Here is a 14,780-nt window from a genome sequence, read left to right as displayed (position 1 = left end):
ATAAATTCATATAGCTGTAAATGTTGACTTGAAAAAAATGTGTTTGGAGCTCAATGTTTCTGGAAATCTCAGTGAGAAACACTTCACAATCGGCGACCCATAGTTTTGAACATCTGTTCAACTGAAATACTCACTGGGAATGTGAATAGGGACATCTGCCTTTTTAGATTGTAATAGTCCTAAGCATTTTTATCCTTCATCTAGGTCCTCAGTATATGCGCTATGCATCTCTTCCCACAACAAGGAATTAGGCTACACTTCAGACTGGAAAGAAATAACCTGTACCCTCAACCGTGGCGAACATATTTTATTCTTCTAAACGCTCTGGTGTTTCTAATATTAGAACAATGTCTTTCAAGAATCATGATCCGCTTAAATATACAGAATGACTGCTTTTTGCCTTAGCTTTCTCTCGCAGCAGTCTGTTCAAGTTTCCCGCTCATTGTTTTACAGTCACACAGAAATGACTAAACAGCAGTTTGTTTTGCCAATTGTGCTTAAAAAGTTGGCCCATTTCCTCAATCATGGCGATTAGAGATTCGTGGAAAAGACACTGGAAAGTCAGCTCTTGTTGATCGAGTGTGTGGCTCTTAAAAGAGCCTTTGTGTTGTTGTAGGACAGTGAATGTTTAACCTCCGAAGCCGTACAGAGTGCGTCCCTGTCTCTTCAGAGCGTACACCACATCCATGGCGGTCACGGTCTTTCTCTTGGCGTGCTCGGTGTAGGTGACGGCATCACGGATGACGTTCTCCAGGAACACCTTCAACACACCGCGGGTCTCCTCGTAGATCAGACCGGAGATGCGCTTCACTCCACCACGGCGAGCCAGACGGCGGATAGCGGGCTTGGTGATTCCCTGGATGTTATCACGGAGGACTTTACGGTGACGCTTAGCGCCTCCTTTACCGAGTCCTTTGCCGCCCTTTCCTCTTCCACTCATTGTCACTGGTTGATAGTTAAAAGTCGAATGGGTCTCTCTGAACGAGTCACAGCTACATATATCTTGTCTGAGGACCTAATAGAAGACATGGTCCGCCTCTTCTTCTTCTTCTTCTTCTTCTTCTTCTTCTTCTTCTTCTTCTTCTTCTTCTTCTTCTTCTCTTCATGACAGTCGCTGATTCTCTCTTCAGAGCATTAGCGCCCCCGCTGACCAGCAGCTTGAATCAGGGACAGCATGTCTCCTGTCAAAGTGACTGAGCTCCACATCGTCCAGTGATGGAAGAAGTCTTTAGATATTTGACTTCAGTAAAAGTTTCATAACAGCAGTTTAAGAAAAACAAGTTTGACATTCAATCATTTTAACACTTCTTTCTTACATAAAGTTAAAGTTACAAAGATGTGAGATCAAGTAAAAGCACTGAAGAGGACCTTGAGTTGCCCGTTTTTTGACTCGAGAAAACTTTAATTAAATTCAGAAAAGTTGGCAGATGTATGTTTTGATAATGAGGCTCACTTCACCTCATTTTCGTGCCTCTTATAATTTTAGATAGCAGTGAGAAATGTCTTTTGTTTTAAAACGTGGAAATCAGCTCTTATGGATTCAGTGTGCGGCTCTTAAAAGAGCCTTTGTGTTGTTGTTGTTGTTGTTGTTGTTGTTGTTGTTGTTGTTGTTGTTGTTGTTGTTGTTGTTGTTGTTGTTGTTGTTGTTGTTGTCGTCAAGAGAATATGAGATGCACACTGTACACTGAGTCAAAAGAGACAGTAAACTTCCTGATGATGAAGTCAGTCTAAACACAGCATCAATGTATCGTGCTTTAGTACAGTAGTATTAAGTCCATGCACAGAGTCAAGTACATTAAGATTCATGTGAGGGGAATTCTTTTCATCGCTAACACTAAAGTAACTTACAGATGACTTGGACAAACGTAACAGCACAGGACCGTCCACTGACTAAATGCTCACGATTCTGAATGTCACTACAGAACGCTTAATAATGATAAAGACACATTTTACATTATCAGCACTTTTATTGGAGTAGCAGAGTTTCCCCTGTGGGTCCTGTAAACAAAACAAGTTACTTTATTTACATTAGAAACGGGACCTTAATTCACATATGGCGAAAACAACCGTATGAGACGCTCATGTTCACTAACATGATGTAGGCCTACTCATGGCCTACATGAGACTTACGACAATTTATTGAAAGCAAATTTCAGCAGGAACCGCAATAAAGAGCCTTCTGTCGCCATATGTTAATTAAGGTCTCGTTTCTAAAGTAACTTGTTTTGTTCAGACCAAACCTGTGAAACAACCCGGAGCTACCCCAGGATATGGCAAACAGCCAGGTGATTCATGCATGTAATGTATGTTCTGTCCGAGTTACACATATATAAAAAATTTATGAGGCGAACATATTCAGATTGCTTGTGGTTTTTATGAACCCTGTTTAAGTTTAGTTTGTATCGTGTTTTCTCTCTCTCTGTGTGTGTGTGTGTGTGTGTGTGTGTGTGTGTGTGTGTGTGTGTGTGTGTGTGTGTGTGTGTGTGTGTGTGTGTGTGTTTTCTTCTTTTTTTTTTACTTTATAGGAATGGTGCAGCTTTGAATACGGAGTATAACAAACTAGGAGGCTTAACTTACCAACCAAGTTTAGGTACTATGACATCTTGCATTATAAGCTTTACATTAATCAACGTAAATACATAAAGAACAACGGACAGCATGGCAGGCAGGTAAAGTGAACTGTGATTAATGCGTGTTTACAGGCCTCATTATTATTAGTGTCTGCACACTAACCTTCATCGTTCCTGTATAATAAATCTACATGACATTTATGAAACGAACAGTCACATTTTTTGTGGCCTTTATGAAGGTAAAACTCACGTACAGGACAGACAGGGCTGAAGCCCAGCTCGAGCATCACTTTTGACATTAAATTTATCACTGTATCCAAATTGCACCAGGAAATACGTAAGCGATAGAATGATAGCTCATAGTGGAACTAGTGGGTGGTCCTGAAAAGGACCGTTGGGATGTAGCTGATATCAGCGGGTTTACTTGGAGCTGGTGTACTTGGTCACCGCCTTTGTTCCCTCAGACACGGCGTGCTTGGCCAGCTCGCCGGGCAGCAGCAGGCGGACGGCGGTCTGGATCTCCCTGGAGGTGATGGTGGAGCGCTTGTTGTAGTGAGCCAGACGGGAGGCCTCACCGGCGATGCGCTCAAAGATGTCGCTCACAAAGGAGTTCATGATGCCCATGGCCTTAGAGGAAATCCCGGTGTCGGGGTGGACCTGCTTCAGGACCTTGTACACGTAGATGGCGTAGCTCTCCCTCCTGGTCTTTCTCCTCTTCTTGCCGGTCTTGGTGGCCTTCGACACGGCTTTCTTTGAGCCCTTCTTGGGCGCCTTAACTGTTTCTGGCATGTTTGCGTGGTGTAGTTCACTGGAACTGATAGAGTCATCAGTCTCGGGGCGCTCTTTATGTATGTGCCTGATGCAAATAAGCTCGTGCTCTCGCTCTCGCAGGATTGGCTGAGATGTGTGAGCTCAGTCTGAGCACCCAGAGGGGGAGAGGAGGCTGTGTCCGAAATCATTTCCCGCCCACCGTACAGTGAGTTTATTATTTTGCATGTCTGTCAAAGTCTTCAGTCAATATAATAATCCCCAGTGTAGTGATGCCTGATGGTCACTCATCAAGCTCAACACAGCACCCTGCATCGCGCTGAAACAAACAAACAAACAAACAAACAAACAAACAAACAAACAAACAAACAAACAAACAAACAGCAGTGATGATTAACAGCACCGAGAAAATAAGCCGGGAAATGTCCGGACGTGTTTGTATTTGTTGAAGAGCTCTTTGGTCTTCTCCTCTGAACTCCCAAACTAGCGAGTGAGGAGCAGGATAGTGAACGATATTAGAGACAACTTACGATTGCACCAGATTTAGCTAACATTTAGAAAGAACAAACTTCAGTTCACTTCTGACATTTGCCGAAATCATTTTTAATGGAAAGTTTTCTTTGATTTCATTCTCTTACTTAAGATTCAAGGTTTTAACCCTTTGTGTTTGATCCCTTTTTCCTATTGAAGCAGGCTAATGTTTCCCCATCATGTCGGCCTTAGACTGACCCAACTCATTTCATTGTTTCTTTGTTCTCTAATAAAAATGTTGAGGTCTTTGTCTATAAAACTTTTGAATTCTGGCTCCTGAAATGGAGAAAATTCTTTCTTTTGTCTGTTTGTTTCAGTCCTTGTACTAGACTCGCCTGGACTAGTCGAGACTTCGGTCACCGTTCTGTCTTTAGGTACATTATAAGAGAAGGTGGATCAAGCTATTGTTGTATGTCCCTTTACTATGCTCCCTACTGACTAGATGAGACATGCTTGAATGTTCCACATTTGAAACATAAATATGACAAACATTAATTTGAGTTACATTAATTTAGGCCTCCAGACATGTCATTAGTGCTTCCTCGTGTTGTGGCTGGTTCATGACGAGACAAAGATGACTCCGTGTTTAACCAGAGAATGATTTAGGATCTATCTGACGGAGCGAGTCTCTCATCAACCTGTCAGCATCTGAATCAAACAAGTGAGTCTCTTGTATAAAGGTGATGTGGGCTTCTTGGGCTTTATGATAAACACTTCTCTTCATTCTAGAGTGTTTACAATCCAGGACAAAATCCTTTTACAACTCTCCTGATCAATCGAGCTTTATATCAGAGATGTTTCGGTCCCGAACGCTTCGTTAAAATATTCCTCATATCATACTGTATTATCTCATACTGCTAAAATGTTGCTGCTATTACCCATTCATGTCACTGTATCCTATAACTGCCACTTTAACTCGTCACTTACTCCTACTTGTATAACAGCTGTATATATCTCTTATTTGATTTGATTTATTTCATCTATTCTTATTTTGTATTTCCTGACTTGCTTTTTTGTCTTTAAGAAACCTGAGTTTAAATTCAGAACTTATCGTCTGGCCCCGATCCTCCTCCTTACAGACCTGCTTTATATCAAAACATTATTTGCAATATTTTGTCAATAAATTAACAGGAAATGGATTGATTGGTCAAATCCATGCCTCTGTCCTTGGTGCTGAAGTTGCAGAGGGATTAATAATTGTGCCTTTTCTCTCAATCCTGTCCTTCTGTCAATTCAATCTTTATTCATAATGTTATATACAATTCACTAAATACATGCTTTATTATCATTCACACATCATCATTATTATTATTATTATTATTATTATTATTATTATTATTATTATTATTATTATTATACTACTACAGTGAAACAGTTATGGTCCAAAGTAGTGTCACCCTTATGATTAAGTTTCACGTAATGTGAACAGTTGCAGAAGAGCAAGATAATCAGAAGCACACTGCCTGTAATCGTCCTATAATAATCCTGACCATTCAGTTGTGTCTGTGTCACTATTGAGCCAACTCAACAACAAAGTGTTTTGGGGGAGACATGACTACAGAAGGAAAATAGTTGTGCTATAACGTGGAGGTTTGGGTTAGCGGTTAGATTTAACTTTAGGTACCCCGAACGAGCCCTGAAAATCAGCTACTGCCTGTAGGTATTATCTTTCTACAACGTTATTAAACCTTAATTATTCTAGATAGAGTCATACATATATAATAATATATCATATCATAATCATATCTATCCTAAAAAAAATGTTCGCTAACACTTACTCTTAACCCTGTAAGAACCACTGCTGCAAAATATATCACATTTATTTTTCCTAAAAAATATCTGTTCGTGTTTTTTTCTTAAAGACAACAGTAACTCAGTCAGTCTGATTGTTTATCCTCACAATGTTTCCTCCTTTGTAGTATTTCAACTCTGCCTTAAACAGCCTACATGTCACTGATCCAGGACTTCTTCATGAGCTTCCCTTTATTATGATAACAAACCAGACGGACTCTTGTTGTAAATTAGACGTCTGCTTTCTGTATGCATGTGTTGACAAAGTCTTAATAAAAATAGGGCAGCCAACCCGGAGAATCACTGAGACATTAGCCCTGAATACGAGCACAGCCTGCACTTACAACAAACATATGGTATAAACTCTTCCATGTGTTGTGCCCAGTCAGGGTAGGCCATCGTGCATGAACTGACTCCATGAAGGCTGTTAACTTAAATATTCAGTAGTGATATTAAAATACTGTTTAAAGTGCAGTTTAAATTGATAAAAGTGCTGAAATGTTGAACACACGCAGCAGAGGAATGATCTCTTGAGTCAGAGTGAGGTGGCTCTTAAAAGAGCCGTTGTGGTTCGTGCAGCAGACAGTTTATGCACGCTCTCCGCGGATGCGGCGGGCCAGCTGGATGTCTTTGGGCATGATGGTGACCCTCTTGGCGTGGATGGCGCACAGGTTGGTGTCCTCAAACAGGCCGACCAGGTAAGCCTCGCTGGACTCCTGCAGAGCCATGACAGCGGAGCTCTGGAAGCGCAGGTCGGTCTTGAAGTCCTGAGCGATCTCTCTGACCAGACGCTGGAAGGGCAGCTTGCGGATCAGCAGCTCCGTGGATTTCTGGTAGCGACGGATCTCTCTCAGAGCCACGGTACCGGGCCTGTAACGATGAGGCTTCTTCACGCCGCCGGTGGCCGGGGCGCTCTTACGAGCAGCCTTGGTGGCCAGCTGCTTCCTGGGGGCTTTGCCTCCGGTGGATTTACGAGCGGTCTGCTTGGTTCTTGCCATCGTCTCTTCTTTCTCTAAACAGAAGAAAAGTGTAGCAGAGAGAGGAGACGCGCTGCTCTTAAACTGGAGGAGCGGCGAAAGGGTGACGCTGGTTCAGACCTGCAGCCCCTGATTGGTGATGGGCTGCTGGTGGAGCTCAGCCCCGCCTGGAGGAGCGACTCACCGCCTCAATCCCCGCCGCTTATTGGCGGAAAAATGTACCGAAACTGGGCGCGAGACCCCCCTCTCTGCTCCGCTCGATGCCTCTCTTCTGGTTGGTCCGGCAGGAACCCTCCCGCGCTCCGCGACTTATAAGGGAGGGTTTTGTCCGTCGGAGGCAACATTTCTCTGAGTCCCGACCCTAGCAAACAGACTGAACCATGAGTGGAAGAGGCAAAACCGGCGGAAAAGCCAGAGCTAAGGCAAAGACCCGCTCATCCCGTGCCGGGCTCCAGTTCCCAGTCGGCCGTGTTCACAGGCTGCTGCGCAAAGGTAACTATGCCCAGCGTGTGGGTGCCGGTGCCCCCGTCTACCTGGCGGCTGTGCTGGAGTACCTGACCGCTGAGATCCTGGAGTTGGCCGGAAACGCTGCCCGCGACAACAAGAAGACCCGTATCATCCCCCGTCACCTGCAGCTGGCTGTCCGCAACGACGAGGAGCTCAACAAGCTGCTGGGCGGAGTGACCATCGCTCAGGGCGGCGTGCTGCCCAACATCCAGGCTGTCCTGCTGCCCAAGAAGACCGAGAAGGCCGCCAAGAAGTAGAGACCCACAACCGACTTTACAACACACAACGGCTCTTTTAAGAGCCACACACACCGACAATAAAGAGCAGAGTTTCTGTTGTAGTTGTGACGCTCAGCAAATGTGTGGTCACATTCTTGTTTATAACTGTGTCGAAATGATAAGGCTAAAGCAATTAGCTAAAGCAATGTAAGCTAGCTCCACGCACAGGGAGTGTGTATTTTATTTTCGTTACTTTGTCTCTTTATAAGGCTCACGTTAATAAACCATCTAGTAAGGCATCTGTCACGTTAAAAACTGTGTAGTACGCATGTGTATGTTTTGAAGTAACTTCTAAATTGTAAATGTTTGAGGTTCAAGTAAAACGAGTGTAATGTCTCCCGCCAGCCTTGCTATTGTTTTAATATATACAACCAGTTTATCTGGAGTCTAATATGCAACTTCTGCTGCAGTTATTAAAGCTGTAAGCAGCAGACTGGATGAGATTGGAGGGAAATCTATTTTATGTTCATTTGTATATGAAACTGTTAAAGAGCACATGTAGTGTGAAAATATTTTGTTTGGAGAGACAAAACGTGGAGTGTGTGATTAAGCTACCTGGTAAAGGGTTTGTGTTCGAGATGGCAGCTCTCGTTCACTTCAGTGACCCGGATCTTCGGATCTCGTTCAGCTGAAAGACTCACACTCAGGATCATGTGAGCCTAATGACCCATCAACACCAAGGGGAGTGGTGAGGTCAGCTAAAACGGGCCAGATAAGGTTGGACCATAATAGCTCTTTACAATTTAACAATCAATAACAATGACTGATCTTGATTTGTTGCCACAATAAGGTCGCGTTCTGTCTTTATTTTCCGCACACAATTATAAAAAATAAAGTCCGTCTCTCCACATGCTGGAATGACACGAGCAGGAGCTGTAACCTGCGATCAGTTCATCATAGTTTGTAGCACAGACGTTTAATAACGTGGACCTGTGTTCAGATCTGTCTGCCTGTCTGCTGTGTACTACATATATTTTACACAGAGCTGTAGATGATTATCAGGCTTCATGATCAAACTTTTATATCACTTCAGTCCGCGATGACCCGCTCCCTCCCTCCCTCTGAGCAGGTGCTCTCTCCCTCTCAGCGCTGCGAGTCTGCGTCACCGTTTTTATTCTATGTTGTTTTTAAAGTCTAATGGAGGTGAATGAGGCTCCTTGTATATCACAGGGCCTTAGGGTGTAATATATTTAATCAGAGTCTCCCCCAACACTGCTGTATTAAAAAAAATAATGAACGATACCAGACAGTTGTATTTTTTCCCATTTTTTAAACCAATTAATATAAGAGGCATCATATTCAAATTATTTGAATCTTAACAGCCTAAAGCTCTGTTTCATACAGCTCCAAATAAGTCAGTCTGCAGCCAACGTAAATTAAACAAATCAAATCAGATTATTAAAGGTTTCTTACAAATGATCAAAGAGCCACAAAAAAAAAAACGTGTTGTCTCAAATAATTTTGTAGCTGGCGAGTGCTCCTCCCATGATGTGGCTCCACCACCTTCTGCCCCTGCTGCTCCTGCTGCACCCAGGTACCGAGGCCGAAGAGGTGATCCGGCTGTCCTTACGGATGAGGTCCTGAGGAATCAAGAGGCTTTACTTACAGCAGTTAACCAAATTAACACATCCCTCCAAGAAATGAACACCAGCTTGAAGGGAATCTGCGAGGCACGTTTGCGCCCTCAAAAATAAAGTGTTATCTTGTCAGTATTGTGTGATGTCTGTGGTTATCCTGGGAAAACACTTGAAACAAGATAATCAAGCTGCTCTCTTTGGTTCTGATAATTAAATATAGCCTATTAGTATACATTTTCAAGAGCATGACATTAAAATGAACTGATGTAGCCTACTGAAACAACCAATTTCGTTTCATGTTGAACTAAATGTGTTGTATTTTTAATCGTTTGTCATGTTTAGGCTATATCACGTGTTTCAAAGGCATCTGCGTATTGTGTACATAACAGAGCGCAATATGAATTAAAATTGTAATTTCCAATAGTGACCAGCATTATTTATGTGCATTCTTAAATTTACACAAGCACTACGCGTGGTCAGCAGCATGTGTAGATTTTGTTAGTAGCTACGAAAAGATCGGAGCTACTAAAATATTGACGAATGCGGAGATGCACGTAAATTTCCGTCTGCGAACAGTTTACACACAAATTCGTTCTGCTCACGTTTCATGAATGAGACCCAGTATACGTAAAACACAAACACTCATTAGATCTGAAATCTTACGGCTTATTTTTGACTGTTTGCGTTTCTGTATTGTTTTTACATTCACTCTCTTCTATTCATGTACAGCACTAAAGATGTTATCATCATTGTTAAACACCGACAATATTATTGGTGAAGCAGCGTGTCCTTGTACATTAAAGGTCTTGGTCACTGTTTGGTCACAATACTGACTGTCAATGTCAGTGTAATCATCACGTGGACGGATGCCATCTGTTACGGGGGCAGTTTGAAAGAAGAAAGAAGACTGAGCATGTGCAGAAACTTCGGCTGTGCAGCTCTGACTGTGAAGGCAGAACGACTGCTGGATGCTGGCGGGAAGGCGAGTCAGAAGAGGCCTCAGAGGGCGTTGGAGGCGAGTGTTGGACTTGAATGCAGCTCTTGTGAGAACGAAGCTAACTGTTGACTGTGATGCACTGCTCACTTCTTTTAGCTGCTAAATGAAATACGACGTGAAAGTTGCTCTTAATCTGTGTGTGAATGTGTGATCTTGTGACAGAAGCAGATTTCTTAACATAAACATTTAATCAACGTCTTTAAATAGTCGGTGAATAAACGTCACTTTTGAACCAGTTTTAACGTCTCCACAGAGCAATGCTCCCTGGGACATGCTTTCAGTAGTATAGTCAGGAACTGGGACACTGGGTTCGTTAGAGGGCCGCTTGTCATGACTTTGTTTGCCACCGAGGATCCTAAGAGAATACAGCGCGCAAGGTGATGTATATCATACAAGACTGACAACAGCTGTACATGTGCAAAGAAATGTCCAATTAGTTGAGGACACACCACGTGGTTTGCTTACTGATGCCTATGTAACCATGGCTTCACCTGAAATTCCACCTTATCTGTCGACAGTCCCAGAGTGTCTCTGGGCCCAACATAAATATGATGTAGGTCTCATGAAGAATTCAGAACCTTTAATCATTCAACCAAAATCAGACTACAGGTGTTGTTCAAAACAATATGCTCTGAAATAAATAAATAAAGAAGTAAAATAAGAAGCAGTTAACGGCACTATGCCACTTTTTGAGTCCCTTTAAAAGAGGGATCATTATACTTTGTGAAACATCTCCAGTCAGGACTCCTATCTCTCCTGTAAAGAAAGTTAGAAACCAGGGTGCAGTTAGAAACCAAGATCTGCAAGCAGTAAATGCTGCAGTTCACCTAAGAGTTCCCGAGGTACCGAATCCACACACAATCTTGCTGTAAGTACCACCACTACTCATTTTTCGGTTGTCGACCTCACTAATGCGTTGTTGTTTCGGTCCCAGTACACCCCGATAGCCAGTACTGGTTTGCGTTCTCGTTTAAAGGTAAAACATCTACATGGACACGTTGCGTCCAAGTTTATTCTGAGTCTCACGCGCACCTCCATCAACAGCTGACTCAAAATTTGCTAAACTTTTCCATCAGGCTCCACCCTCATTCAGTACATTCGATCTAAAGGTGTGTAGCCCTTCAGCTGAAGCCTGTCAAGAAGACACACTCGCACTGCTGATGTTCCTAGCAGGAAATGGCCACATAGCAAGTCTCACAAAACTGCAGTTTGCTCAAACTAAAGAAACCTATCTGGGACATGTGATCACAGCAGAGGGCAAATCCCTCTCTCCCAAACGTGTTCAGGCTGTATCGGAGCTCCCAAACCGGCAACAAACAAACAAATGACGAGTTTCCTTTGCATGACGTCATATTCCCGACAATGGATCCCTAACTACTCTGAACAACAAGCTCCTCTCTCATCTTTGATTCATGACAACAACTCTCTGCCCATGATAAGATCACGTGGACACCTGAAGCCCAACAGGTTTGAAAAATGTTCTGTTCTTAACCCCGCCTCCCTCCTGCCCACTGAGGAGGATGGAGAGGCTGATGACTCACATGATTGTGTTCAAGTTTTACAGGACGTTTGCTCTCCCAGAGTGGATCTGAAAGATGTACCCATTCCAAATGCTGACCTCGAGTTTTTCGTTGATGGCTCTGCCTCACGTGATGAAAAAGGGAAGAATCAAACAGGGTTTGCGGTCGTTACACAACATGAAGTTTTGATATCAGGTAAATTACCCTCGCACTATACTGCTCAAGCAGCTGAACTTCGCCCTCGCAGAAGCCTGTAAACAAGCTGCTGGTAAATCTGTTAACATCTACACTGACTCTCGATACGCATTTGGAATAGTGCATGACTTTGGTGCTCTCTGGAGACACAGAGGATTTGAAAATCCTCAGGTAAACCTGTTTCTAACCATTTATTGGTCTCATCACTCCTTGATGCTGTTTTGCTCCCCTCAGCAGTTTCTGTAATTAAGTGTGAAGCACACACACGACGTGATGATGCTGCTTCTCGTGGAAATGCGTCAGCGGACGCAGCTGCAAAGGCAGCAGCCCGCTCTGGTGATGTATTTAACATGTTCTCATCCTCACATTTGTCTGACACTCCACCTGATCGAACAGCCTTCACTCACATGGCTACACAATCTGAAAAACACTTTGGTCAAAATTGGTTGGTTTACCACGTGCTCTTTTCACTTTGTATGTGCGCCTGGCTCACAGAACAGATCACGTGGGTGAAGGGGGATGCGTGCTGCCATTAATTCATGCTGGTATACACAAGGTTTTTCTGTTGTTGCGAAACATTTCTGCAAAAACTGTTATCTGTGCAGCTCAGCAGTGGGCGCTCCAAAAGTCCCACAGCACAGTCATCCGCCCCTACAGGCCCAGGACAACATTGGATGATGGATTTCATTGAACTCTCAGTCTGTGAAGGTAAAAAGTGCTGTTTGGTCATGGTGGACATGTTCAGTACATGGGTTGAAGTTTTCCTCTCCAGCAAACAGGATTCAACAGCAGTGGCAAAAGCACTGCTCATGGAAGTGATGCCCCGGTGGGGGATCCCTGGTAAGATAAGCTGCTTTCATTCATCAAGCCATCTGCGTCCATCTCCATCCACAATGTATATTAATATCTTTTAATGTGTCAGTTGTGATTTTTAGTTTTGTTTAGAAACTGATTTTGGTATTTTTATGTGCCTGATTGTGTTGCAGTGTTACATGTGGTGTCTTGACTGTGATTGAAGCTGCTGTAGCAGTGACATTTCCTGTAAAGGATTAGTAAAGTATCTAACTAACTAATTTACTAACCAACTAACTAACATCAAAGAAATGTCTGAAGTTTTGGGGGTTTGATTTAAAACACCACTGCTCCTATCAGCCACAGAGTGCAGGTGCATCAGAGCGTGAAAATGGTTCCTTTAAAGCTAAAGCTAAATGCTAAAGCTAAGGATGCTGAACTTATATGGGTAAAGATGTATCTGCTCGTGCTGTTTCACATGCAGACGCGCATGTGAGATAAACGCGGGCTGAGCCCTTTCCAGATATTACTGGGTACACTCAACAGCTTCCCTTTCAGCCCTTCACCTCCAAGTGAAGGCTGCACTGCCTAAACAGGCCACTGGTCCTCAACACAACACCCAGCCTGGTGACTGGGTGCTCAAAGATTTCAGGAGGAAGCAATGGAAGCAAAGGCGTTTCACCGGCCATTTCCAGGTCCTCCTAACACCACACAACCCTCTCAAAGTCCAAGGGAGGGCCACTTGGGTCCACACCAGCCACTGCAAACTGGCTCCTTCTCCAACAGGGGAGCCTCTGAGGAAATGATTTACAACCTTTGGAATATACAAGTTTTGTCTCCCATCAGGGGGGAACCTTTGGAAATATCATTGCCTCTTTCTCCCTTTGGGGAGAACCTGAAAGAAATAAAAAGGCTGAAAAGCCAAAATTTGAGACGCTGAGGAAAACAACTGGGAAGTGAGCCTAGCGCCACCCTCCCCTACAGCTGCGTTGGAACCTAAAGTCAGAGGCAGGGGTGAAATAAGCGCCCTCCTCCAACAGCAGCGTGCCAAACTCCATGTCATCATTGGCCTTGGTCAACGACCGTGGTGACCATTCCGGCAGCCTGGAGATGTTGTTTAACTTTAGTAACATCGATCGTCATTTTTCCTTTGTTATGGTTTGACATGCAACAGCAGACAACCAGAGTTGATAACCTGACTACTAGTGTGACGCACACACATGACCTGACTAATAAAACACACCAGACTAACACGTGAGTTTGACTAAACAGCTGACATTTAAAGCACTGATCCAAAGTGACTCTGACCTCCCTGATGACCCCCGCTCACCTGACCTTTGCCCTTTCCCCAACTATGACACAGAAATTATATCACACATGGGTAAGTATTGACAATTCTCACAGGACAGCAGATATTACAATGATTCTTACCATGATTCTTTTACTCCCCTTCTGTGTGACGAGTGTAATTAAACTGTGAAACAGGGTTTACATTCTGATGTTGCTGAAGGCTTATATACTCATATACTCAAATGTAATTATCAGTTAATGATAAAAAGTGGGGAGTTGTGAAGGATTTTTTATGTTAACCTGTTTGCTCATGTGTTTAAATTTCTTTAATATTATAGAGTCAATAATCATGGTATAATCAGCTGAGGTTGTCTGCTCCTCTCCAGGGTGTTGTGCATGATTTACTGTTGCTCCTTCTGTCTTAGAGAGATAGTTGGTGGCCTTGTCTGGGCTGAGAGCTCCAGGGCAAGGGGTAAACTCTAGATAGACAGGCGCCTCAGCTAAAGTCATAACAATAACACCTTACTTTGTCTCTGTGAGAGGGAGTTCTTTCTGTAATGTATAACACACACTGTGAACCTTGAGTCTGTGTCAGTCAGCTAGACAGCTGCGTTCTGTGTAGTACTGGTCTGACCCAGCTCGAGTTGTTAATTGCTTTTACTCATCTTTTAATATTCTTCAATTAAATGACATCAAAAGACATCTTTGTTTCCCTGAGAACTTTATTGGTCCCGTCATCAGAAAATTGCCACCACAGCACACAGTTCTCTTAAACACACGGTCTTCATACATACAACCTTTACACACGCTGTTATGTCTGTGTGTAAAACACCATTATTGTCCGTCCAGTTTAACACAGATATGTTATCATATCAAACAACAATAATGAGGAAAAAAGGATGAATTATAATTAGGAGTAATTATTAATTATTTTTCCCACGTATCATGAAGTTACAACAGACTGAAGTAATAAAGTCCATCTTTCTA

The 14,780-nt window shown here is 43.2% G+C and overlaps 5 protein-coding genes across 5 annotated transcripts in view; 1 reads left to right on the top strand and 4 right to left on the bottom strand.

Annotated features, from left to right (window-relative positions):
• LOC138604899 (histone H2AX-like) overlaps nucleotides 1-14,780 on the bottom strand; it is a 135,711-nt gene that overhangs the window by 18,642 nt on the left and 102,289 nt on the right. The window lies entirely within an intron of this gene.
• LOC138604928 (histone H4) lies at nucleotides 629-940 on the bottom strand. Its single transcript, XM_069676966.1, has one exon. It carries the CDS (start codon nucleotides 938-940, stop codon nucleotides 629-631), a length of 312 nt encoding a protein of 103 aa, XP_069533067.1.
• LOC138604921 (histone H2B 3-like) lies at nucleotides 2,991-3,359 on the bottom strand. Its single transcript, XM_069676959.1, has one exon. The coding sequence runs from the start codon at nucleotides 3,357-3,359 to the stop codon at nucleotides 2,991-2,993; it is 369 nt and encodes a 122-aa protein (XP_069533060.1).
• Nucleotides 6,248-6,658, bottom strand: LOC138604908 (histone H3). Its single transcript, XM_069676946.1, has one exon. It carries the CDS (start codon nucleotides 6,656-6,658, stop codon nucleotides 6,248-6,250), a length of 411 nt encoding a protein of 136 aa, XP_069533047.1.
• LOC138604914 (histone H2A-like) lies at nucleotides 7,018-7,401 on the top strand. Its single transcript, XM_069676951.1, has one exon. It carries the CDS (start codon nucleotides 7,018-7,020, stop codon nucleotides 7,399-7,401), a length of 384 nt encoding a protein of 127 aa, XP_069533052.1.

The sequence above is a fragment of the Semicossyphus pulcher genome, unplaced genomic scaffold (assembly GCF_022749685.1).
Source record: "Semicossyphus pulcher isolate SPU_LCO1_2020_fin unplaced genomic scaffold, fSemPul1.0.p SCAF_27, whole genome shotgun sequence".
Classification (NCBI taxonomy): domain Eukaryota; kingdom Metazoa; phylum Chordata; class Actinopteri; order Labriformes; family Labridae; genus Semicossyphus; species Semicossyphus pulcher.
The sequence above is the reverse complement of the archived record's forward strand: the minus strand, read 5'-3'. Positions and strand labels throughout refer to the sequence as shown.